The 25,565-nt window shown below is 39.5% G+C and overlaps 1 protein-coding gene across 4 annotated transcripts in view; it reads right to left on the bottom strand.

Annotated features, from left to right (window-relative positions):
- Positions 1 to 25,565, bottom strand: part of FAT3 (FAT atypical cadherin 3) — a gene marked incomplete at its 5' end in the record, with an annotated part of 320,867 nt that overhangs the window by 59,019 nt on the left and 236,283 nt on the right. For all 4 annotated transcript variants that reach the window (XM_080342231.1, XM_080342229.1, XM_080342230.1 and 1 more), the window contains 6 exons: positions 1,832 to 2,065; positions 4,496 to 4,649; positions 5,672 to 5,868; positions 12,553 to 16,626; positions 19,730 to 19,940; positions 21,510 to 21,785. In XM_080342231.1, the coding sequence (XP_080198357.1) occupies positions 1,832 to 2,065; positions 4,496 to 4,649; positions 5,672 to 5,868; positions 12,553 to 16,626; positions 19,730 to 19,940; positions 21,510 to 21,785 (5,146 nt within the window). The remainder of the gene's footprint in view (positions 1 to 1,831; positions 2,066 to 4,495; positions 4,650 to 5,671; positions 5,869 to 12,552; positions 16,627 to 19,729; positions 19,941 to 21,509; positions 21,786 to 25,565) is intronic.

Consider the following 25,565-nt stretch of genomic DNA (forward strand, 5'->3'; position numbering starts at 1 on the left):
GTACAAGGCAGATATGACACTATTTTTGTGCTAGTTGGAAATTGTCCTAATTATCCAACATGGTCTGACCACAATATTTTCAGTTTTACGTTAAATTACGTTTAGTGGCAGACCACAAATTGACTTCTCTCAAGTTTTATCTCAATGGCTTCAACATGGATACTCCTATCCTTACAGTACAAAGCTCTTCAAAGCCCAAAGCAAAAGAACAGGCAAATTCTAAGAGTGATTGTAAGTTTTTTCCTGAATGTTAAAAATTGACTCATATGATGATTACTGGTACCACTGAAGTTTTCAGCATAATGTTCTACAAAACCTTATTGGAATATCATAGCCCATCAGGAATATCAATAATACATTTTTCTCTGTGATGGGAACATTACATTACCTGAACTCATTCATTATGCAGAAATAGGGAATTGGTGATTTTAGTATGGTCTAATAGAACAGTAATTAATATAAAATCCAGCTTTAGAGACCAGAGTCACTTTCATATGATACAATGTCTTGTTTGATTTTCAGGATTAATCATTAAGAAGTACATAGCCCCTTCTCATGCACCCTCCCTTTGATTTATCTAGTTTCAGAAGGAAGATGTAGCAATTAGCTCATGGGTTGTCGTTTTTACTTTCTTTTTATTTTGTTGTTGTTTTTCATTGCTAACCATCTTATTATGTAAAGGTGCTAGCAAGAACTTTTATTGACAACTTTTTATTCTAACTCTGTCTCCTCTCTATCCTTGAATGTCATCTCCCCTATGAGAAAAGTGGTAATTAAGACAACAGTGAAAAACAACAACACTGCATCTTCAGAATTTTCAGTAGTTCACTACCAGTAATTGGCTTTTCACTGCAGGACAGTATCATAATTTTAATTGTGATTATTTTTCAACCAAGGCATATAATGTGGCTCTTCAGATATACATTAATGAATGCTTGCCGCTTATTTACTGAATCCTGTATATTTACATTATCAGCCTTAGTAACAACTGAGACTTCCAGTATGCACTGTACTTCAGAAGATGAAATATTTTTTCATTCAATGAAAGGTATGCTTTGCATGTGAAGCTACTCAGGCCATGGTTTTTTAAAACATCTACAAAACCACAGGAAGAAAGAATAAATTATGAGACTTATTCATTCCAACTGAAATGAATGAGCTAGAAAGAATCTGATATTTGGTAGGTTTTACCACTGTGTTATGTTAAAAAAAACCCTTTAAATATTTATAACTGGGCCCAGATTTCAAGGCTATGATCCTCATGTAATAAAGTATTACACTTTAAAAGAATGCACAGTTAAATAACCAGAACAATTATAATGTACATTCAGTGTACAACAATAGTTTTACGCTAAGGTAACCAGCTGGAACAAATGGGAGCTGTAGCAGTATAAAATTTTAGAAAAGCTGTGATCAAACAGGTATAGGTCTCTATGGCATGTAACTATATTATTAATATTTGCATAAATAGAGGTATGAGTATTCAAAATCATGGCTCAAGAAAAGAGGTGAGACCACTGGAGAAAGAAAGTTGGAGTTTACCCCCAAAACTATCATTTACCCCTAAACATAGCTACCGCTGATCAAGACAATAAAAGATTACATGATTTTGTGGCTCCTGCGATGCTTTTCTGTTTGTAACACCATTATGTCAAGTTCAGCCACAGGCATTTTGGTGTAGAGAAACAGAAGAGAGAAAAATGGGGAGGGTGCAGAAGCAAAAGGAGGAAAGAATGAGGAAAGGGAGCAACAGAAAAATTAAATGGTATTGCAATTCCACCAATGCACAGAGTTTCCCTGAACGTTAATTATTGTTTGCAGCATTACTCACCAACATCAGGATCTGTGGCTTGGACTCTTGTTAACAAAGCTTTAGTGGCTGTATTCTCATAGACACACGCGGTGTAGTGATCAGATGAGAACACTGGTGGATTATCATTAACATCTTCTAAGATAAGATGGATTTCTGACTGGCAAAACCTGCCACCACCATCTGTGGCTCGGGCAACCAAGTTGTACACAGGGATTTTCTCTCGGTCGAGAGGGGCCAAGGATTTCAGCTCACCTGAAATTGATTAAAAGTATCAGCTATCATTACCGCCGTAGCAACATCAGTAATTCTAGACTGTCTATCTCAAAACAATGTATTTCACAGAAATAAGAAGGAGAAAAAAACAAAAAATTCAGCCTTGCTTGTTCCAATGAATGGATTAAAAATCACAGCCATGTCACTTCTCACTCATCTTTATCCAATAAAGTGAGCTGCCACCATGAGGGTGGGGAGGGCAAGCCACTCACAGTGGCCTTCATCAGCCCACAACTTCACCCTTATGAACACCACCTTGTTTTTCCAAGTCTGCTTTTCTGTTGCTTTCAAGATTTACCAATGATAGTAGCCATAATGCTACCATTCAAAAATAGCATCAACATCCCTCTCTTTTCTCCCCACAAAGCAATCTCCAAGCAGCTCTGAATTCATGTAGATACCTCTGGCATCTAGTTTGAAACAAACTTCATATTTTCATACAGAGATGGGTATGACAATAATATTTACAGCAATAAAAAACCAGCTTATTCAAACTGTGAGAGCTTCACCCATGATCCATCTTCCACTGCACAGATGAACAACTGCCTAACATTGACACAAACAGCCACTACTAATCAGAAGATAAGTTTTGGGATAATTTTGTAAAGGGTATAATTTGCAGTTAAATACAAAATTTATTACTGAAGAGGGCAATACTTCCCCTTCCACACACTGCATCAACCTCCAAATGCCTCTTATTTCATCAGTAATGCTACAGCAATAGCGGGCACTGTCTCCTGCCAGTCAACTGGAGGAGGCATTGCACAGGGAAGGAATTTACAGTCTATTGTTAGGGAAAGCAAATTCCTAAGAATAACATAAGGGTGGGATTTTTACTATTGGGAAAATTATTTTACTTAGCTTTACTTTCAATAACCATAGAATCTAGATCTTAGCAGAGATCAATATATTTTTCCAGACCAACTGCCAAATGTACAAGACCTTTGTAGCATTTCACTGTGCCCACAATTAATTACGAATAGTCTTTCTCTCCCAAAATCTGTGCATAAAAGGAACGCATTTTTACAGGGTCTAAATACTGATGTATCTAGAGTAAGATGGAAGAAGAGAAGTCTGAAGGTGAAGGATGACCACATTGGCATCTTCCTCCCTCTAGGACAGGCACACGAAGGACAGGGAGGTGATTTGAGACAGTCAACTTCACCAAGTGCAAGTCCTGCCTGACCAACAAAGTGGCCTTCTATGATGGAGTGTCTACATCAGTGCACAAGGGAAGAGATATAGATATCCTCTGTCTGGAATTCTGCAAGGCCTCTGACACAGTCCTACACAACTTCCTTCTCTCTAAATTGCAGAAATATTAATTTGATGGGTGGACTGTTCGGTGTATGAGGAACTGGCTAGATGGTCACAACCAGAGAGTAGTGGTCAAAGGCTCAAAGTCTGGATGGAACCAGTGATGAGTGGTGTCCCTCAGGGGTCCATATTGGAACCAGTACTGTTTAATATAATCAGTGGCATAGACAGTGGGACCAAGTGAACCTTCAGTAAGTTTGTGGACAACACCAACCTGAGTGGTGCAGTTTACACACCTGAAGGACGGGATGCCATCCAGAGGGACCCGGACAAGCTCTAGAAGTGGGCTCCTGTGAACCTCATGAGGTTCAACAAGGCCAAGTGCAAGGTCCTGCACCTGGGTCAGGGCAACCCCTGGTATCAATACAGGCTGGGGGATGAAGGGATTGAGAGCAGCCCTGCCAAGAAGGACTTGTTGTTCAGCTTGGAGAAGAGAAAGCTCTAGGGATACCTTATTGTGGCCTTTCAGTACTTAAAAGAAAAAGAAAGTATATATATATATATATATATATATATGTATGTATATCAGAAAGATGGGGACAAACATTTTTGCAGGGCCTATTGCAATAGGACAATGGTTTGGGTAATGGTTTTAAACTAAAAGAGGGGAGATTTAGACTAGATATAAGGATGAAATTTTTTATACCGGCTCAGGTTTCCCAGAGAGGTGGTAGATGCCCCATCCCTGGAGACATTCAAAGCCAGGCTGGACGGGGCTCTGAGCAGCCTGATCTGGGTGAAGATGTCCCTGCTCATGGCAGGGGAGTTGGACTAGATGAGCTTTGAAGGTCCCTTCCAACCCAAACTATTTTATTATTTTAGGATTCTGTGACACATCTGTCACCTAACTTGAGGACTGTCACGGAAACAAAGTGATCAGTATCCACTACTCTGATTATAACAATCAACCTGGCCAACAAAGACGTCCCTCTTTCTGCCTCCTACCACCACCAGTTCAGAAGTGGTCATCCATGCCTGCCGTAACTGCAACAGCTGGCTGACAACCAAGTGTAACCTAACTCTAGTTAAGGCATCTAGCACCCACTGGTGTTGAGGGAATAAGAAAGCTATTCAGAAATATTGACATCTTACCGTTTTCAGGATCTAAGAAAAATTTGTTGTTCCCAGCACCAAAGAGAGAATAGCGAATTTCACCATTGGACCCAATGTCAGCATCTTTAGCACTGATTTTAAGAATGACTTTGTTTGATGGAATGTCTTCAGGAAACAGGGCTGTGTATGCAACCTAGAGACAAAAACAGAAATGTAAGCTACAGCGTATCAGTATTTCACACACAACCTTTTTTTTTAAACTCTCTGTAGTGTGTCTTTCTACATAGGAAACTATTTTCCTTCAGCTAGCACATTCCTAGAAATTCAAATCACTGTTATGTTTTAAGGTGTCACAAAAACAATGCCCTATTATGACTCTTAATAGGTCTCGTCTTAGGTGTTAAATGCGCTCTCATTTTCTATCTTCTGTTAGTCTCATCAACATCCATGAAATGGAAACTTTGATGAGCGTGCTAACGAGGACAACTGTTTTTATCACCTCATCCAGCAGTGTTTGAGGGAGATACAGACTGTGATTCCCCAGGGTGGTGCTTGCAATGACAGTGGTCTATCAGTGATAATGTAATGATGGGAATTATGTGAGTATATACATACAGACACATATATAAAAGATTCTGTGCACGAATACCATTAAGGAACTCTGGGTTTTATTTTGTCATTTCTTTCACACAGACCTTTCTATTGCAGTAATATCAGTTCCTCACATTAGCTATCCAGCTAGTGCTGTGAAAGCCGCAGTCAGGCCACACTGAATGCATGCCTGACAACAAGAGAGCAAGCTGCTTTCTTCTGCCTTTTGCAGAGGGTCTCTTATCTGCCAGGTTCAGGAAAACTGGAGTTAAACTACATTGAAGGCATTTCTACATTGGTTCGTGAAGGGAAAGCACATTTTTTTCTGCAGGGGAGGATTGCCTGCCCAGTGCTACCCGACAATGCTTCATATTTTCTAAAGACAGCTAAGGCCACCGTGGACCAGACTCCTTTGCTACCTTTACTAGACCACTATCCTTCCACCTTGGTTTCACAGGACTGTTTTCTTCTGCTCCTCTCACAGATCATTCCAGATTCTTTAACTAAAAGACCTTGAAGATGAAAATGAACATCACCTGTGAAACTTGTAAATAGCAGGGACACCCATAGGGAAACCATCACTTTCAACAAAACAGTCAAGTGCTGTTGGTGTTGCTAACTCACCTGTTCACAAACTGGATTATTATCATTAACATCGGTGACAGTCACTTCCACAGCAGCTTGTGTTACAAAGAGGCCATCTGTGGCGGTGATGTTCAGATAATAAAGGTCTTGCTCTTCCCGATCTAGAGGCCTTTTAACATAAACCTTCCACTCATTCTGCACCAGTCCCAGAGCGAACTTGCCTTTGGGATTCCCTCCTGCAACGAGACAAGCAACACGCCACGGGCTGGGGCATCTCTTCAGAGCTCCCATCGCGGTTAAACACATGGACACATCGCAGAGGACCCAAACCAAGCAGCCGTCATTTGTTTTACTGTGATCAGAGCTTTCAAACACTCAGACTCAGGAAATCTGTAACAAGATTACGCTCCCTGTGTTTATTGTCCCCCGAATGCCTTGTGTGAACCTGAACCAATAACTGCCACTGGAAACAAAATCCATTTAGCAGAGCTGAAGATGATCTCTTGTTTAGTTCCCCGTAAGGGCAATCAAATTCAAACTGTGAACAATCAATAGTCCTCTCAGGCTGGTACAATTGTCTTTCCACTTAGTCTCGGGAGAGGATGTAATACACCGTAGCTCTTGTTACCAAGACAATTTCATTAGCTGTTGATTATGCAATCAAGGACTGGAAGTGGGTTCTATTAAGGAATCCTCTAATGAAAGCTTTATCATACAGCTGTGCTGCTCTTCTGCTCATTAAAATTCTAGTTTTGAAAAAAGTTTACACGACACAGGAAGACACATTAGTATTAAATAGTCCTAACAAGAGGTCATTTGAGGAGCAGTTGAAAGATAAGCAGTATAATTAGATCAAATGTATCTGTGAGCTGGCGAAAGGAGCGCAGGAGACCAAGCAGAACAGCTTTTTATCTTGCTGCAACACTGACACTGAACCGGGCAGAGTTGCTCTTCCACATCATTACATTGAGTGGTGACAAAAGCAGGTTGGGAGAGGGAAAGATTTGGTTCACACTGTCCTCAGGAAACTGTCCTACAGAAACCGAGTGAGGACATGGGAAAAAGCATCACGCTGGTCCCCTGGGTGAACCTTAATTCCAGCTATCTCAATATTAGCTCTTTCTCCACCATATTAAGCCTTCTCCTGTGCTCTCCCATGCAGAAATGCAATCTGAGAACTACTTTCCACTTTTCTCATGCATAAAAGTGGCATAAAGGTATTAAAGGAATGTTTATTCTTTCTTGTAACAGGCTGAAGAATGTCAAGCATGCTGGTGTACTTTTGCTTACAACTTATTCAGGGTCTTAAAATGTGTCATGGGATCTAGTACTTGTGCTGAATGATTGAGTAATAAGTATTTAAAAAATAAAAATCCAAAGCTGAATTTATTTGAGCTGCCTCTGCTGTCAAGCGATTAGGTGTCACTGTTTTTGCTTCTGGTGTCACAATTCTGTCAGTTCCCAGGGATCTTCTTAGCAAAAAAAAAACAAGGCAGAGAAGATCTGAACTTGAAACTGAGCTTAAAACCAAGCAAAAAAGTGTAAAGCACATTTCATACCTCCTTTCTACATCAAAAACCAGAAAGGAGGTCACAGACTGTAATGTATGCCTTCTTCATGAGCTACCAGTGACAAGACAGACTGGTTTCTATTTAATATGAAAACTAAGTCAGTTGAGACAGGCTGGGTAAATCTTTCTTGTTAGGCATCACCATTTGCGATAGCTGTAACTGTGTCAAAAAAGCACGTTGTAATGAATAAGATTTCCAGAAAATTAGTCAGATTGGCATTATAATTATAAACGGTCCTCTAATCACACACAGCACAAAACTGATATACCAAACACAGATATTTTCTGTTGCTAGAAAATCACCTTTTTCGATCACAAAACCAAGCAGATCTCCGTTTTCCCCCTGATTTCTATGACAGTCTGCAATAATCATCAGAGGACTCTGTTAAACCTTGTTTAATCAGTGGTGTGATATAAACACACATTTCTCCTAAATAGGGTTACGCAGTATATTGATGTGCACTACAGGCCAGATCTGAATACAATTCAAGGCAACAAGAACCTCTTCATTGACTTGAGTCTTAATGTGACTTCAAAGGTAGACCCCTGCTAATTGCCATTAAATTCTCTCTATTCAGTTCAAAACCTGCATACAAAAGCTTCACTCTCCTTTATAAAAGGCTGTAATCTTGTCATAGTGAGTTTAATGTTGTAAACCATTAATAAAAAAAGGTCTCCAAAATTCTTATTTAGCTTTGTGATATCAATCAGTGCTTTCCTGCATATTAGTCCTTTTGTAAAAGGAAATTATTAACTGTCCTGACCAACTATGAAGCTATACACTCAAGGTATGGGTATCCTATTGCTAAGAAAAGAGGAAAGGTAAAATCTAATTAAAATCAGCTGGTGGCTTTTATGGCTGGCAGTAACACTAGCTTGAAGCAATTTTAAAATCACTGCTGCTTTGTTGTTGATGGAATGGCTTTTAAATCATACATAGGAATTTCAGGAATATGTATAAAAAAAAAGGTCCTTGGGATGCCTTTTCCCCCCCTTTACTCCACTAGAAAAGGATCAATTTAAATGACCAAGAAGCCTGTGCAATAATTAGCGAACATGCGTAACATCTGCATGGCTTCTTTATTAGTGCTACCTTTCATTGTTTTTGCTTCTCAGGACTGGTGATATGCTTTGTTGATGGAAGACAAAGGTGGAAGTCGTACTATAAAGTGTAACAGAAATAATGAGATGTAAACACTAAAATACCATCAAGGAAATATCCGTACAAAAGGAAACACAGAAAAATCCACATTGTGGCCCAGGGAACCATTTTCTAGTACTTATATGTATGCCTTGACACAGATCTCATTCTGCAGTGATTAATTAACTTTTTCACTAATATATGTAAGCAGAATCAGTTTCCTAGGGGTGCTGTAATTAATTAGTTTTTTGCTCTGAATAATGTAGCTTTTCTAAACCGAAGCCTCCTGACTACATGTATTAATGCATTCTTTAAAATCTTTTGGCAGTTTTCTTATGTTCTACTTTGAATGTCAAAACAGTGAAGTGCCAGCTACAAAAAACACTCCAGTAACTTTTTAGAAAGGCTTTGAGGCTAAAAGAAGCAGCATTATCTTTTATCTTTTGTTACTTGAAGTTTAACTAATGCTGTCCCTCCCTAGTCAGCAAATACTACAAAGCCAAATCAAGCTCAAGTTTAAGTAGAGAAAGAAAACAGCCAGATACAAATGAAATGCAGAGACACAGTGATCCAAAATAAACAAATCCTGACACACATCATTACTAAAGTACACACAGGGGGAATTCTAACGGCTAAAAGGGAAGTGAAAACTAGAAGCCAACAGTATCAGTTTTCACCGTAATGTCCCAAACTGAGAGGGGGAACTGAATATTTACTAATTTATTTAGTTTCTCTCTTATATTTATGCATTTATTTAGATACTTTCAATTCCCAATTAGAACTTCAGGCATTTACATCACACAAAATCAATAGATTTATCCCTCACCCCCAGTTTAAGATGTTGCATGTTTATTGAGCTGCCAAAATGATAAACCCAATCCTCTTAGCTTTACTATCGTAAAATTGCAGATGCTGTTCCTCAGCCTGCAGCACAAGTCCTCCCCAAATACTGAAACATCCGCTTCTCCAGAGCTCCAAGATCTCAAATATAAAATAAAAACAAACAAAAAACGTCACTTTGCTCATACTGGGCAATCATAAAATCAACCCAGCAAAAAACCTACTGGGTACAATACCAGTTCTGTCTTCCAAAACACGCTGTCCATCTTCTCCGTATTCAGCTGAACCAACGTTAAAGACTGTTGTCTGTCCTTACATGAACATCATCGTCCTAATTAACATCATCGAGGACCAGAAAACCCTTTACTGTACCAAAGTCTTGTCAAATGACATTTTTTTTCCTCTGGCTTTTATTAGTTTACTACTGTTAAATCTCAGTAGTATCTGGCTGGATCTGGGCTGGCTAAACATCCTGGCTAAACATCCTAGCTAAACATCAGCAGAGCCCCGATTTTAGCCAAACTGGCTCAAATGATATAGACCATGACCTGAAATGAGCCTTCAGAATAAAACTACTGTGTTCCTATTGATTTTTTTTTCATTTTCTAATAAGATTTGTATATGTTAGTTTTCCTTTGTGAACATCTCCTGCTGCTATCAAGCTACAAATAAGGGTAAGAGCAAAATTTTTTCCGCACCATAAAATGCAGATGAAAGTGGATTTGAAAATGGCAACTACTTGCCAGAATATGTATTTATCCACCAGAATGTGTCTACCACTTTTCAAAGTTGACCAAAAGTATGCAATAAGTGTTTGCACTTCTCAAAAGAGTGCAAAGGGCTCTTCACTGATCATATCTGACCCAGACTGTTTATTGCTTTCCTCTCTTAAATGATGACATTTTCCATCTATCTTCCATGTGCTACTTTTCTACAGGTACATTTGCACAAAGCTGGTTTTGGTAGATCCACATGTCATTCTCATAATTTGTTTTCTTCAGCCTTTTTGTCTGTGTCCCACTTTTTCTCAGAGCTTGCTTATTGTATTTGCAGAAGTTTCTGTGGCTCAAAATGCCCCCAGAAAGCCACAGCATTTGAATAATCATCTGGCTAATCTGAGTCCACAAAACAGTCAAGTGCAGTTCCTGAGCTCAACTTCGGGTAAAGTGTGAACAGACTGTTTTGCTAGTTAAACGATACTTTAATATGTTTTGACATTTTAATCAAAATAATCTGATTTCTCCTTGTGCATTTCCCAAATTCAAAGGATATATTAAAAGACAGTGGAATTTCTGAGCTCATACACTTCAGTAATTGTACAGCAGACATAAAGTTTTAGGCTCTGATATCTAATGTTTTCAGAAATGAAAATACCAGCAAAATATCTGATAAATTCTGAACTGTGATAGAAATTAAGGAATGGAATGATCTATAATTTTTGAGTCAGATGTGACAGTTATTTAAAAGCCCTTTTATTAGTAAATTAATAGCAGAGAGATTTGACGAAAAGCTGGACATGAGCCAGCAATGAGGGCCTGTTGTGACAGGACAAGGGGTGATGGTTTTAAACTAAAGGAGGGGAGGTTTGGGCTAGAAGTAAGGAAGAAATTTTTTACAATGAGGCTGTTGAAACCCTGTCCCAGGTTGCCCAGAGAGGTGGTGGATGCCCCATCCCTGGAGACATCCCAGGCCAGGCTGGACGGGGCTCTGAGCAACCTGATCTGGGTGAAGATGTCCCTGCTCATGGCAGGGGTTGGACTAGATGAGCTTTGAAGGTCCCTTCCAACCCAAACTATTCTGTGATTGATGGTATGATTATGATGTAACTAAAAGCATAATTAATTATGGGAGATGACCAAAAGACTCCAAAACAAAGAGAAAACAGTACCTTTGTCTAATGGTCACGATGCACTAACATATCTTTATTATGAACATGAAGAGTTTGCATTTCCTACAGCACTTTCTATACCGGGATCCCAAAACTCCTTCAAATGCCACAAAATCTCTAGGACGAGGCACTGCTTATTTGCTTTTAGCTGTCTGAAAACTGTGGAAATAGCAGCTCACGCACCTTGCCCAAAGCCTCCAAATCCTGTGCTTTAGCCACAGGATTATTTTTGCCTCTACTTCTAATATCCTACAACACATCACACTATAAGCACATAGTCTTTGCAAACCTTTAAACTGAATCCAGACTTCCAAGTAAACAGTCAGAATGCATTTCTGGCTGCTTTGAAAATGGTGCTACTTCTGATGAGTAACACAGATAACGTATGGCTAAGTGGATCATCACACCTTTCTCTACACATAATCCCACAACCACTTCCAATTTGATAACTAATGAAGGAGTAGGATTCTTACCCTACAGAGCAAAGTATACAAGCTGTTATCCAGTTAGTCAAGTCATTTTTGCCCACAGCCTGCTGCTTACATGCAGTTTTCTGTAATCCTAATCCTATCCAGCCAGAAAAAATATGAATTTGTCCAACAATCCCATTATTAATATGCAATTAATATTAGCTCTTGGATGGTGAAGGTTGGGGGGGAGTGATAAAGTTGTTCCCTGACAAAATCTATTGGAGAATGCAAGGTGTAGGCAGAAAAATAACTGCAGCACCCCATCACTTGTAAGATACCAAAAAAACAGTCTGAATGTAGGAGAAAAAAATGATAATAAATATTGCACAATAAGAAAGAGCAGTGTTACCACACTCTGAAAAATATGTTAGTAATGTAATCAAAATTTCCTTATGCTGTGTACAACAATGCATGGCAACTAACCAGTCTTTCTAAGTGGTTTACTATTTCTGTGGCCAGAAATCTGTGCTGATAAGAAACGGCACCCCCACACTCCTTCCAGTGTAAAATTGTTTAATTGCTCTCCCCTCCCCATAAATAGTGGTATTTCAAAGTGGCTCCTGCATGCACTTTCCTATCGCAAAAGGAAAAAATGCTATTTCAAAATATTTTAAATGTTTGGAAATATAAGGATTTTCTCCTTAAGAATAAAAGGTTTTTCTTCCCTTGGCTGAAATGTTGTCATGATGATTTCCAAGCTGACACATCAATTATTATGGGTTGATGGGTCACACTACATTGCATTTAGCAAACCATGAAGCATTAATCTTGTAAATTAGAGAGAGAATAACCTGGACAGACAGACACACACATATTGCCTCTCTTTCCAGTTTTGCTAGTTGTTGCAAATTCTGTCCAAATTAAAAAAATAAAAATCAAAGAGAGGTGCATTTGTCTGATTCACAGTGATAATTTAGCTGAAACTCTGCTAAACATTCACTTAAAAGTGGACACATGAACAGTTCTTTAGCAAAGCTGGTTTTAGGAGAAAGCATGCAAGTTGCATCTTACCTGTAATATGGTAGCTAACCTGTCGGTTGACATCAGACGTGTCTTCATCCCAGGTGCTAAGAACAGCCACAACTTCCCCTGGAGGGTCACTCTCCTTCACTGACCCTCTGTACACCTCATGTTCAAAGACAGGTGCGTTATCATTTATATCTGTCACAGTAACCGAGACCAAGGTGGTTGATGACAAGGATAAAGCTTCCCCTAGATCTGAGGCCACCACTGCAAAGGTGAAAGCAGGATCCTTCTCATGGTCCAGATCCTTCAGCGTGCTGATCCAGCCACTGTTGCTGTCAATGGTGAACGCTTCTGTGATCTCCTCCAGCTCTGATTCCACTGCAAGTGTATAGGTGACCTGCCCATTTGCACTTGAGTCTGCATCAACTGCTTTAACTTGCATAAGTTTTGTTCCTATAGGCATCCCTTCCATTATTATAGCATCATAGCTTGATGTTTCAAACACGGGCTTGTTGTCGTTTACATCCAATACCTTAACCTCCACATCCACAGTCAACACAATGTCTACTTTGTCTAACTGAATGGTTGCTGCAACTTTGAAGTGAAAAGCAGGATTAGTCTCGTGGTCAAGTCTCTTATCCAGTTTAATGAGCCCTGTGTCTTGCTCTATGATGAAAACTCCATCTTTGTTGTTTTCAGTCAGCTCACCATTAACTGTGCTATACAAAGCACCCTGATTAGGCAAAACATGCAGAATGTCAATGGTACTACCTATGAGGGTGTCTTCTGCTATGGTAAAAGAATACTGGGGTTGAGAAAAGGAAGGTAAAATTGTTTCTGGAGGCAAAACATGGATGTAAACAGGAATGAGGGAATGTTTTACAGGAATGCCACCATCAATTGCTTTGACAAAGAAGGACAGAACGGTGTTTTTCAGCTGGTTAAAGCTACCCTTGGTGACCATCCATCCATTGTCTGGATCTATTTCAAGCAGATCAGCTACAGAAACAGAGGCCTCACTATACAGAGAATAGGTAATTCTGGAATTGGCTCCAGCATCTGGATCTACTGCTTGCACCTGGGTCACCAAGTAACCTTTCCCAACATCTGCTTTGACACTTGCTCTGTATTCGACTGCCATAAACTGGGGAGCATTGTCATTCTCATCCACTACTATCACTCTCACAGTGCAAAATGTGGTCCTGCCACCTCCATCAAGGGCTCTCAAAAATATACTGATATCACTTTCCAGCGGGTTCTCCCGGTCTAACCTCTCAGTTGTCAGAATCTGTCCATTGCTATCAATCAAAAATCGGTCCTTGGCAAAGTCATTTATTATGGAGTAGCTTATCTGCCCATATACACCCGAATCCCCATCTGTTGCCTTCACATGGATCACCTTAGTTCCAGGAGTAGCGTTTTCTCTAACCTCTGCAACGTAAACACTCTGCGAAAAGACGGGGCTGTAGAGGTTGGCCCCGAGGATCTGTATGTGCACCTGAGCGGTGCTGGTGAACAGACCATCTGACACAGAGACATTTAGGCTGTACATGGGCTCCATTCTCTGTTTGCGATGGTTGGAAAGGGTGATAACACCACTTTTGCTGTCCATGATAAAACTGGTTCGATCATTTCCCGATAGGATGCTGTATTCCAGCCTGTCAAAATCAGAGCTGTCGGCATCAGAGGCTTGGACGCAAGTCACAAAATGACCTCGAGGTGCCAGTTCGCTGACATACGATTCGTATATTAACTGGTTAAAAACTGGAGGGTTGTCATTCATATCTGTTATGGAGATACTAACAAGAACCTCACTGCTTAGTGGTGGGAACCCGTTATCGGTTGCTCTGACTTTCAAGCTGCACTGCTGTATGAGTTCATGGTCCAGCATCCGGGCTGTCAGAATTAGTCCACTGCTGCTGTCTATATGGAAATAGTCTGTGCTGTTAAAGGTGTCCTGGACTATCTGATACTGCACAAGCTTGTTATTGTCAGAGTCAGCATCAAGAGCAACAACCTGCAGTACTGGAGTCCCAATCAAAGATGCTTCAGACAAGGTAGCATTATAAGATGACTGATCAAAAAGTGGAGGATTATCATTCACATCATTAACGATCAGGTCCACAGTGACCTCAGCTCGAGCGCCAGTGAGGGCATCGCTGGCTCGCACCATCAGCTTGAAAAGAGAATTTATTTCATAGTCCAGTGGGCTGATGACACTCAGAACTCCAGTATCAAAGTCAATATTGAACTGGTTGTAGGGATCTCCATCAACAATGATATAAATGATACCCTGGCCTTCTGGGCTGGTTGCGTTTATGCTTAAAATTGGCGTGTGCATTTCTACATCTTCATTCACGGAAGCTGTATAGAAGGGCTTGTCAAACACAGGCATCGCTTTGTTAACAATAGTAATGGGGAGCTCTACCAAAGCAGACAATGAGGGGTTTCCACCATCTTTTGCAAGAATGACAACCAAATACTCTATATTAGATAAATCAGAATTGAAGGCTTCTTTCAAAGTGACGCTGCCAGTTCCCCTATCAATTTCAAAATGTCCATAGTCTTCCTTCAGAAGATAGGACACCTCACCATTTTCATCCTTATCTTTGTCAATAGCTGTCACTCGATATATCAGGGTACCAGGTTCAGCATCGACTTGCACAGCAGCATAGTACGGAAGCCCTACAAACACTGGGGCGTTGTCGTTGATGTCCTCAATGTAAACCCTCACCACCACTCGAGCGACACGAAGATGATCCAGTTCACGGCTTGCTTCCACCACCAACTCGTACAGCTCTTGCTCCTCTCGGTCGAAGGGGATGCCAGTTGTCTGAATGACTCCTGAGGTGGATTTGATTTTAAATTTGTTGCCTGGGTTTAGTATACTGTATTTCAAAGGCTCATTGAGGCGGTTTCCAACAGCATTCACCACAGTAATCTTTGTAATATTGGTGCTGTTTTCTGAGATAGAAGTGGAATAAAAATTTTGTGTGAAATGGAGCCCACTATCCATGGCTTCTTTTACCATTATTGTCACCATAGCAGTGCTATAAAACTTCCCATCAGATACTCTTACTATTAGCATATAATGGTCTTTGGAGAGGCTATTGTTTTTAATGGTGAGTACTCCTGTGGTTGAATCAATTAAAAAATGGTCCATATTGCCTTCAATTAGACTGTATGTTAGTTCAGGAGGGATTTCTGAATCGGGGTCTGTAGCCTTGACTTTGAGAACCTCAACACCAACATATGTGGGCAGGAGCAAGACTGTCTCAAACACAGCCTGGCTGAACACTGGTGGGTTGTCATTGACATCAGTTACCTCGACAGTCACTTCAACCGGGCTCTCTGCTGTAAGCTGGGGGTTCCCACTGTCTCTAACATGCACATGGAAGTGGAAGTGGGCTATTGTTTCATGATCTAAATTTGCAATTGTTCTGATTGCACCTGTGCTGGAATCTACCGTGAAATACTTTTTTGCAGTCGATTCAACAATCTGGTAGACAAGCAGAGCATTCTGGTTGCTGTCAGCGTCAGTGGCACGTATCACGAGGGGACTGTTATTCACACTCCGGACTACGCTATTTACAGGAGCGGCTTCGCTTATGCTGCCTGAGTACTGAGAGAAGAGGAAAACTGGTGGGTTATCATTTTCATCAACAATCTGAATGTTCACAGTGGCATTCGATGCCATGCCTGCCATATTTGTTGCCTGTACAACGATCTGATAGAAGGAAGCTCTTTCATAATCCAGGGTCTTTTGACTGGTGATCACTCCAGAATACGGGTTTATAGTGAAGACTCCATCCATATTCCCATCTTTGACCTCATAAACTAACGTGGACTGACTGATTGCAGAGAGAGAGATGACAGAAGTACCAATATCTACATTTTCATTAACCTCAGCTTGGTATTCTTTGAGAGTGAACTTTGGGTGGGAGTTATCTGCCATTGTCACAGATACCCGCACAATTGCTGTTGCAGACAGCGGTGGAGAACCTTGATCAGTCACCTTGACTGACAAAACAAACTGTCCCATTGTGGTTAAGTCTGGCTCCTTCTGTAATGTAATGATGCCTAAAACTGGTTCAATCTTGAATGAGTTTCCTGTATTTCCTAAAACACAAATATGGGAAGCAAGTTAGAAATGAAATACAGCACACTTAATGATAATTAAAATCCAGAGCAATTAGTTGCAATTTGTTAAAGGCGGTTATTGAAACAAAAAAACCTAACCGAAAAAAAACCCCATCTCAATAACATAAAATAATTTTAAAAGCCCTTCAAGCCTTCCTTTCTGAAAATCAGGTACCGCAATAGAAAGTAGAGGTGTTCAAACCTTCCGAAACTCAGGTGCTGCTATCTGTATCTTGATTCTGAGTATCAACATCTGAGCAAGTGCTGCCTGTACATCACTCCTACTGAAGTAGGAAAAAGCATCCCTAAATTAAGGGAATTAGTCAAATACATGTACACCTAAGGCAAAGAAACTAGATCAGAGGCTAACAAGCCAATTACATGACAAATGGATAACAACTCAGGCTCCTAATTGAAGGGGTTATTAAGCAACCGTAGAGAAGATTACAGTAGCTCAAGCCTCTAAGAACTGAATATAAGAAGGTTAAAGTGGCATTTAGAAAAATAAAACAGAACAAATAGCAAAGAAAAGATATTCAAGTATCTTGTGGCACAAAGGTTTATCAGATAATCTCTGAGGAGGATGAATCCAGATGAATGAGATTTAGCAGAAAATGTCATGAAATGTCTGTTACAACATGAAAGCGGGGATACCACTGGCTGCATAAAAGGTGAAAACAGTGAGTTTGGATCAAGGACCTTCTTTGGGGTCTTTTTTTCTTTTTAGTGTTTTTGCCAATCTCTTCTTTAGCAAGATAGATTCAAAACTTTTGATATGTATTCTTACCGTGTAATTAGGGATCATCTTTATTTGGCAATCTCGACTTTGCTGGTTGCTTGAGTGTCTGCCTAAAGTACAGGATGCTGTGTGTGTATATATATGACAGGTATAAGCATATAGACTCTTTTTCTGAATTTGATTCTAAACACAAACAGCAAGTAATGAGTGAATTACAGGGATTCCAATCACTATAACATGTTCCTGCTATTGTAATTTACACTTTAAAATCCAGAACTACTTTCAATCTACAGTCAGGCATCCATCCATGACCTGGAGAGAAATATGTCTGAGGCAACTGGTGATAAACAAGAAATTTTCCTTTAATGGTGATTGTTACAGGTGCTGTGCACAGAGCAGTAAATGTGAAAATTGTAGCTGGAATACCAAATACATGAAATCCTAAATGACGAGAACTATTTTTAAGATGTGATTCACTATCTGTTGTAAATTCTGGAGCTTCGAGGCTAATTTAAGCTATGTACTACTCTGCATACTACTGTATGTAGTTCAATACTGGTAGTGACTTTCTATTTATAGCCATCCTTTCAGACCAGTAAAGTTTACTCCATTAGCTAAAACAAAAACTGTACTATTCACTGAGGAGCTGAGATTCTGCCAGAGCTACAATTTCTCATAAAGATCACGGTATCTGTCACATTTGCAGACACTACAAATACTGCTGCAGTTATTTTGTCAGTGCTTGCTAACACAAATAATTTTTACCCACTGACTGCCTCATGTAATGCCAAAGCTGGTTCTTCTCCTTTAGGAATTTCTTATGAAATTACACAAACGCTACTTTCTTTAACAATTGTTCTCTTCACGTGTGAGGTGATGTAAATGCCCTGAATGTAAGGGCTGTGTACAATCTGAACGCCATCACTAATACCAGTTTCCTCAACTGCAGATTTTATGGGTCACAGATACTACAACAGCAGAAGAATGAATTTTGGCGTATATGGGATGGGAACATAAGTGGATGATGAAACTGGGAGCATGTCTGGCTTTCAGTAAATGGAAGTTTGAAGTCTGACACTGCACAGAGAGCTCTTGATGAAACGGAAACAGGCTGCAATGGAAGAGAGCCTTCAGAAAAGAGAAAACCATGCAGACAAAAAAGGACCATCTAATAGCTAAAGCATCCTTTACAATCAACATATTTCTCTGTCTGCACCATGTATGATTCTATTACCACTGTATGGAAATCATACTTTTACTATGTCAGGTTGTGCTTTACAGTGTGGTGGCATCTATAGGTGAGTGGGTTGGAGCCTGTAATAGTAATAAAGTGTCAAGAGAGGGCTGGGAACAGTCTTGAAAAACATTGCCCCACGAACCTGATCTTCTTTTTAGGGCAATATAGGTTTCAAGTTTTGCTATTATTGCAATGGAAAGATTCATATTACTAAAAAAAAATAAAATTAGAAATGAAACATAAAAAATTCCAAAGGTTGCAAATTTCTAGTACTTCGTCTCTTTTTTCCAGGCATCCCTCTTGTATACATGTTAATGGTTTAACTCAGAGATAATTCTTAACTTCAGATCCATATGAGCCGGAGAAAGTTACATTCATTCACATGGGCAACAGAGATAATGCAAATTTCTCATGACCGTGCTACTGCACTGGCAGAGGGCTGCTTTTGCTGGTACAGACCATGTGGTGAATGTAAATATTCAGAGCTTAAAAGAAAATGCTATTTTAATCTGATATCACCATGCTCTCCCTTAGTTTCAAGAGACCTTGTGCCATTAAAATGCTACGGCTCTGCTGGCAGAAGTTTTTAGCATAGCCCTGGAGTTAATCTCCATGCTCCTCTGATCCAAACACTGGCAAAGATGCCCGGACATACCAGCTGTTGTGGTGTTTGTTTATGGAGGCTCCACTGCGTACTAGACTGAAGCCAGCAAGCCGAAAATGAGTCAATGGCTGTAGCTTTCAATAACTATCGTCTGTGATGGTTTTGAACCAGTGACTTAGAGGTAGAACCTCTGTAACCATCTAGTGAATGTGAATGAGATTCTGTTCTGACGAGCTCGGTGTAATATAGCTTCAAAATAATAATAATAATAATAATAATAATAATAATAATAATAACAACAACAACAACAAGAAGAAGAACAACAACAACAACAACACCACCACAAACAAAACCCAAAACCAACACGGTGTCTCCTTTGTCAAGCTCTACAGGAGAAGGTAGACATAAGAAGCTGACTTGTGTGTCAAGACAGATCACCATCACACAACTGCTCTGTGTATGGCATGAATCACGTTGCTACATTTTCAGCCTGTGTCCTAACCTGCTTCAATAGTGTAGAGAAGCTCTGCGTTTTCTCCTTTGTCTTTGTCCAAAGCTGTAACCTGCAGCACTGCGGATCCAACTGCTGCTGATTCAAACACTGAGGCTTCGTATAATGGGCTGGTAAAGTAGGGACTATGATCATTGGAGTCTTCCACATTTATGATAACTCTGGCCAGGTTTCTTCTATAAGGGAATTCTTGATCTCGGACCTATAGAATAAGCGCATAATACACATCTTGTTATCCATCTAGTAAAACTTCATAAATATTATGCATTTGAGTGCTAACAATACTTTCAGTTCTATTTAATACAAAATAATAAAAAAATCTATTTGTACCAAAGAACAGTCTAAAATAAATCCCTGTGCAAGATGGTAGATAGCAAAATTAAAGAAACAGGAAGACTTAGATGCATATCAACTAACAATCATGACATGAATTTTTAAAGTGGCAACTACATGACAAATTTGGTTTTAGGTTTGCAAGAAATACTTTTTTTAAACACATGCTAAACGGTCTTGCCTTTGCCCTGCCATTCCCTGCTTTACAGCACAGAGGCAAATACAACTTGCCCATTGCTCTGTCTTTCAAAGAGCTACAAACAATTTCACCCACTATGATCAGTCATGTCTAGTGCTTGTAGCTGCCAATAGACTTTTTCATCTTTATATATTGGCACATCTTTTTGAAATGATGATACCAATGGTAAGAAGAGTAGGAATTACCTCAAGAAGTGCTGAGCACTCCTAACTGAGGTCTCATTTATCGCGCCTCTCTCAACTCCACATAAAATATCTCAGCACTGCTACACCGATAAGCCTGTCAACACAATCCCCAAATGTTTAGTTCTTAAACAAAGAAAAAAAACCCTATTGTATCACGTGGAGACCAAAACCTAACACCAGGAAATGATATCCATCAGTCATGGCTCTCTGTGATTCAGTTTATATTTATTTCTTAGCCTGTTCGCCAAAGGACTTGCAGCTTGATTCTCTGTGAGCTGAGACCCCACTCAGCTCCTGCTCGCTGAATCTCACAGCAGCTCCCTGATTCCGAGGATCCCCCACCCAAAGATGGCCCCATAACAAATACATCATGAGTTGTTCCTTCAGAGATCTCTTCTGCAGCAGCCTGAAGTAGCTGAAGAAAATAGCGAACTACAATGTTTAAACTAACACAGATTTTTTTATTTTTTAATTAACCTCCAGTCTGTAATATACAATCGTCACTTGAAAACAGACAGAATTATGTTCTGTAATTTAGGCACAATGAGGAAAAAAAAGGTAATTATTTTTTTCTGCATACCCAAACATTTGGAAACATAGATGAAAGCTATTTTGTATATCAACAGTTTATATACTGAAATAAATCCATAGAACTAAACCATAAATGAGACTTTCATTCAGAAAGGCTGTAGTATTCTCTATGAAAAGAAAGCAGTTATCTCCCTGTGAATAACTTCTCAAATAACTTTCAGCCTCACTCAGAAACTCTGGAAATTACCTTGAGTGAGAGGACCAGATGCCAAGAGATTAAATAATTTCCTGTGTGCTCTCCATTGAGACAGAAAATCATATCATATTCTATACAATGAATTCACAATGTTTCCCTAAAAGCCCAAATAAAAAATGTAAAAAAAGAAATACACAGCAGGGCATGCAAGATGAAGTTAATGACTACTCACTGTACTGAGTCTTTTGCTCATGCAAAGACTAAGGCACATCTGCACCTGAAGCAGCAGTGATTGTGTCCTCAGCCAAGTTAATACTGAATTCTTACCATGACATTAAGGATGTGCTTATCTTGAGCTTCATGGTCTAATCTCTCAGCAGTATAGAGCACCCCAGTGCTGGGATCAATTCTGAATTTTCTCATGCTGACTGTATCGATGCTGCTGTGAATAGTGTAGCTCAACTTATGCTTTTCATCTCTGTCTATAGCTTCAATTTGCAGAATTTCAGTATCAGGCAGGATGTCCTCTGAAATGGTGACGTCGTAACTTGGCTGAGAGAATTCTGGGCCATTATCATTGTTATCCAATACTTTGATAAGAACCTGAAGTTAATAAAAAAAATATGAAGTTATTGAAGTCTAGTTAGATTACTGAATAGGCACCTAGAGAAACATAATTTTACTTTAAATGATGTTACGCTGCTCTATGGTGGGACTCAGAAACTTCTAATATCAAATGCTGACTGTCCAGATTCAAATAAATAATAAGGATGTCAATTTGGAGAGAAAATGTACCTAATTAGATGACCTATTCAGAGCCTGACAAAGCAGTCCATATTTTTAGTATATATAAATTGGATAATCTTTGTACAATGGTAAGAGGAAATATTTTGTTGTCACTTGTAACTGCTCTGCTTACAACAGACTTCTAGAGCTATTATGGGATTTCCTTTTCCCTTCGCTATTAATAAGGCTATAAAAGAACACTTTTCATGTTACTTAAATCTGCTTTTTATACAACCGAGATCTGACTAAATGCTGTGCTGTTTTCTTCCCCATATGTTGCATTGGGACGTACTAGTAATGTCGAATTGTGACAGCAGTGGAGACATCAAGCTGCGTTACACCTTAGCCTGTGTTAGGAATGATGACATGATGAGAAGGAGACACGACCTGATGCAAGCCCAGCCCATTCAGATCAATACATACCACCCAGGACAGGTAATCTCAGGGAATTCATGACAGAGAAGGATTATTCCTATGGTTTCATCCTTGCTCTTCCTTTCCCAGTGATGTTTGTCTTTATTGCCAACTAATTCACTTTCCCCTCGAACACCTATTTTCCTCCTTTCTGTTGCAGTTTATGAACAGTAGGACTGCTGCTAAAAATGTGACTGACTGCTGTGCCGTTTGCCTCAAGTCTGTCTTTAACACCTTTGTATTGACCCTCAAGGAAATTTGGAGAGAGGGAAGCCAGGCAGGATGCTGCTGTTGCTGCCTATGACACCCATTTCTATATGTCACAAACTGCCCCTGGTAATAAGAATCACTATTTTCCAAGCTTTGTCTTTGGACTGTTACGTGACTATGCAATGTTCCGCATGTGTGGGTCCAATGAGGTTTTGTGGTTTTCAGCACAGGAGGAGTCACTCCCTGGAGAAAATTTGCTTTCCAGACTTCATATGCTATGGCTTATGTTGGGCAGCATGGCAGCAAAGCCCTTGACAAAGTACGTAATACTGAAAGACGAAATGCAAAGAGTTGCCTCTTTTTCAGTACTGGAAACAAAAAATATCCTTTGCAGAATACGCATGTGAAAGCACATGCCTAATTTTACAGTGTGTGAAATGGAACAATCTTTTTATTCAAAGGCTTTGAAATAAGAAATGGCCCAATGAATGACATGGGAAATGCCATGCACAGGACTCTTCCCTAAGACTGGGAGACTTGACCCATCCCTCACAATATTTTCTTTGTTGTTCTGAAAAACACTTTTTAAAGCAAATATTTTATTACTTTACTTGATCAAGTCCTGTTCATCCATACTTTCTTAACAGTTACATTTTTCCTGCAATATTGCACAAACAGATGTTGGCCTCAGAGAGAAATGAAACTTTAGATTTCCATGATATTTGGAAGGGTTTGCAGAACACATTACCAGAAGGAATATGAGCAATTGTAAGCGGCAGTCATAATGAACTAGCCTGGGAACTGTTTAAAAGACAGCTGAAATAAAATATTCTGTAAGTTAAATGGCATAGGACTTCAACTGCGCATTCCATGCAATTTAATTTTCACCAGATTATAGTACACCAGAGTGAAGTAGGGAGAAATGTATATTAAGTTATGCTTCAGTCTTGGACAGATAGCAATAAAATTGGGGCAAAACATACACTGCTGGGCTTGGAATAATGATGACGAGTTACTTAGCTTTTTATATTTTTACTCTTGCTATACAAAATGCGTTTCTGATCGACAGAATAAAAAAAAAGCCAAACCCACATCTGAAAAATATGTGAAGAAATTAGTCGTAATTAATGAAAGAAAGACCAAGGAAAAAATGAAAGGCTTCAACTCTTATGGGGTATAGAGCCAATGCTGAACCATTTTTGTTAGTATAAGGAGGAGACACTGATGCAGTCTGAGTTGGGGATAATCTGATTACCAGTGTTTAATGCTTAAAGGGGTCTTCTCAAGCAGTTTTGATACCCTCAGTCCTTTTCAGGTACCACTTTAACACGGCTGGATTATTTTACTGCTGGATTGTTAACACAGACAACAGTACAATTTATTTCACTTTAAGTTAGTGGCCAAATACTTTGTCGTGTATCATTTTAGATAGTCTAACAGAGAAGTAAAAACTTTTCAAATGGATTTGATTGAAAATACCAAGAGTCTTTCATTCTTTTGAAGCTCATACAACACGGTCTACCTTGAACAAGTAAGACACCATGTGAGGGACAGGCTTGTATCTGTGAATCTGTTTTTAACACTGCTGTCTACAAGCCCAAGCTATTATTTAAAAAAAAAGAGCAGATGCACACCAATGTGTCTTAAAGGTGCTGCCACATTGGTTCCATGCTGTTTTGTTTGCATGGTGTGTGATCAGCCCAGTGCTGGGTTTCAGTTCCCATTATATCCAATGCATTTGGGGATCATTAGGATATTGGGAAAGCTTCATCCACCACAAGGCTTGAACCGTGACTGTGCAAGCCACAGCTCCCTGATTTATGCCTTCAATAGACTGCATAAATCAAACAGCATGGGACTGAAACAGCGTCAGAGACCAAGGATAAGCCATGAGACTATGGAAAATATAGTGTGGATTCAGAAAGCAGCATTTCTTACCACCGGAAAAGGTATAAATTGATGCCCTAACACATAGATATGGACCATGATGGCATTTGGGGAATTGGAGGCATGGAGAAGGGAGAGAAATAAAAAAGCCTCTCTCCTCATTCACTGTGGTCGTCAAACTTACAGGGAACTGTGCACTTAGAATTGTTAGGATAGTTTCCAGAAAAGAACAATTTTTTTTTCTTTCACTTCATACCTACTGTAAAACTGCTGAAGTGCCTGTTGAAGTGGCAGATATCTTCCCCCCCGAGAGATGACAGTATTTTAATGATCTGTCAAGTGATCCACATTGAAATACACATTATTTATTACATATTCTGCATTTCAACAGCCACTTCCAACTGGAGATGGAAGGTGATGGGTTAGTGATGCTAATGAATAAAGAGGTCATTATTGATTCAAAATTTCTCCTATTAAAGCAGTTATTTCTCATTTTTGTCACCTGTCCCTCAAAGTCCCCAAGAGTTAATCGTTATTTCAACATTAGTCTCTCCTTTACTAGAGGGGGGTGGATTTTCCTTGCAACAAAATAAACTTAGATTACATACAGGAAAACTGATTATTTGAGCTCTGTTAAATTCACAGACTACAGTAAAGGAGAAAATGGAACTCTTGTGTTCTTCAAAATTTAACAACTTTGGGAGCTCCGTGAAAAAAAGAACAGGTAAAATAAAATGGACCTTACGCGTCATTTTAAATAGATACTAGTCCTTCAGTCCTTACAGACCTTTGGAGGAGCAGGTGACTGTTATTATCCCAGGAAAACTGCCTGGCAGCAAAGCTAAATGAATTACCAAAGCCACATGAGAAGTGCATTGGCAAAGCTGGGGATGAAGTTCAGGGCTGCATGTTTAGGCTTAATTTCAGGCCTAAAAGTCCCTAAAAGGGCCAATCCCCTTTTACTAGGTCACTTTAAAATGCTACCTTCCTATGCAGAAGATTTCCTGCTCCAGCAGGATGACTTCTAGTAAGGTGTTATTTAAAAACAGGGGACAACTTTTTCCTTTAATAACAGACGAATGTTAC

This window comes from Nesoenas mayeri (assembly GCF_963082525.1).
Source record: "Nesoenas mayeri genome assembly, chromosome: 1".
NCBI lineage: Eukaryota > Metazoa > Chordata > Aves > Columbiformes > Columbidae > Nesoenas > Nesoenas mayeri.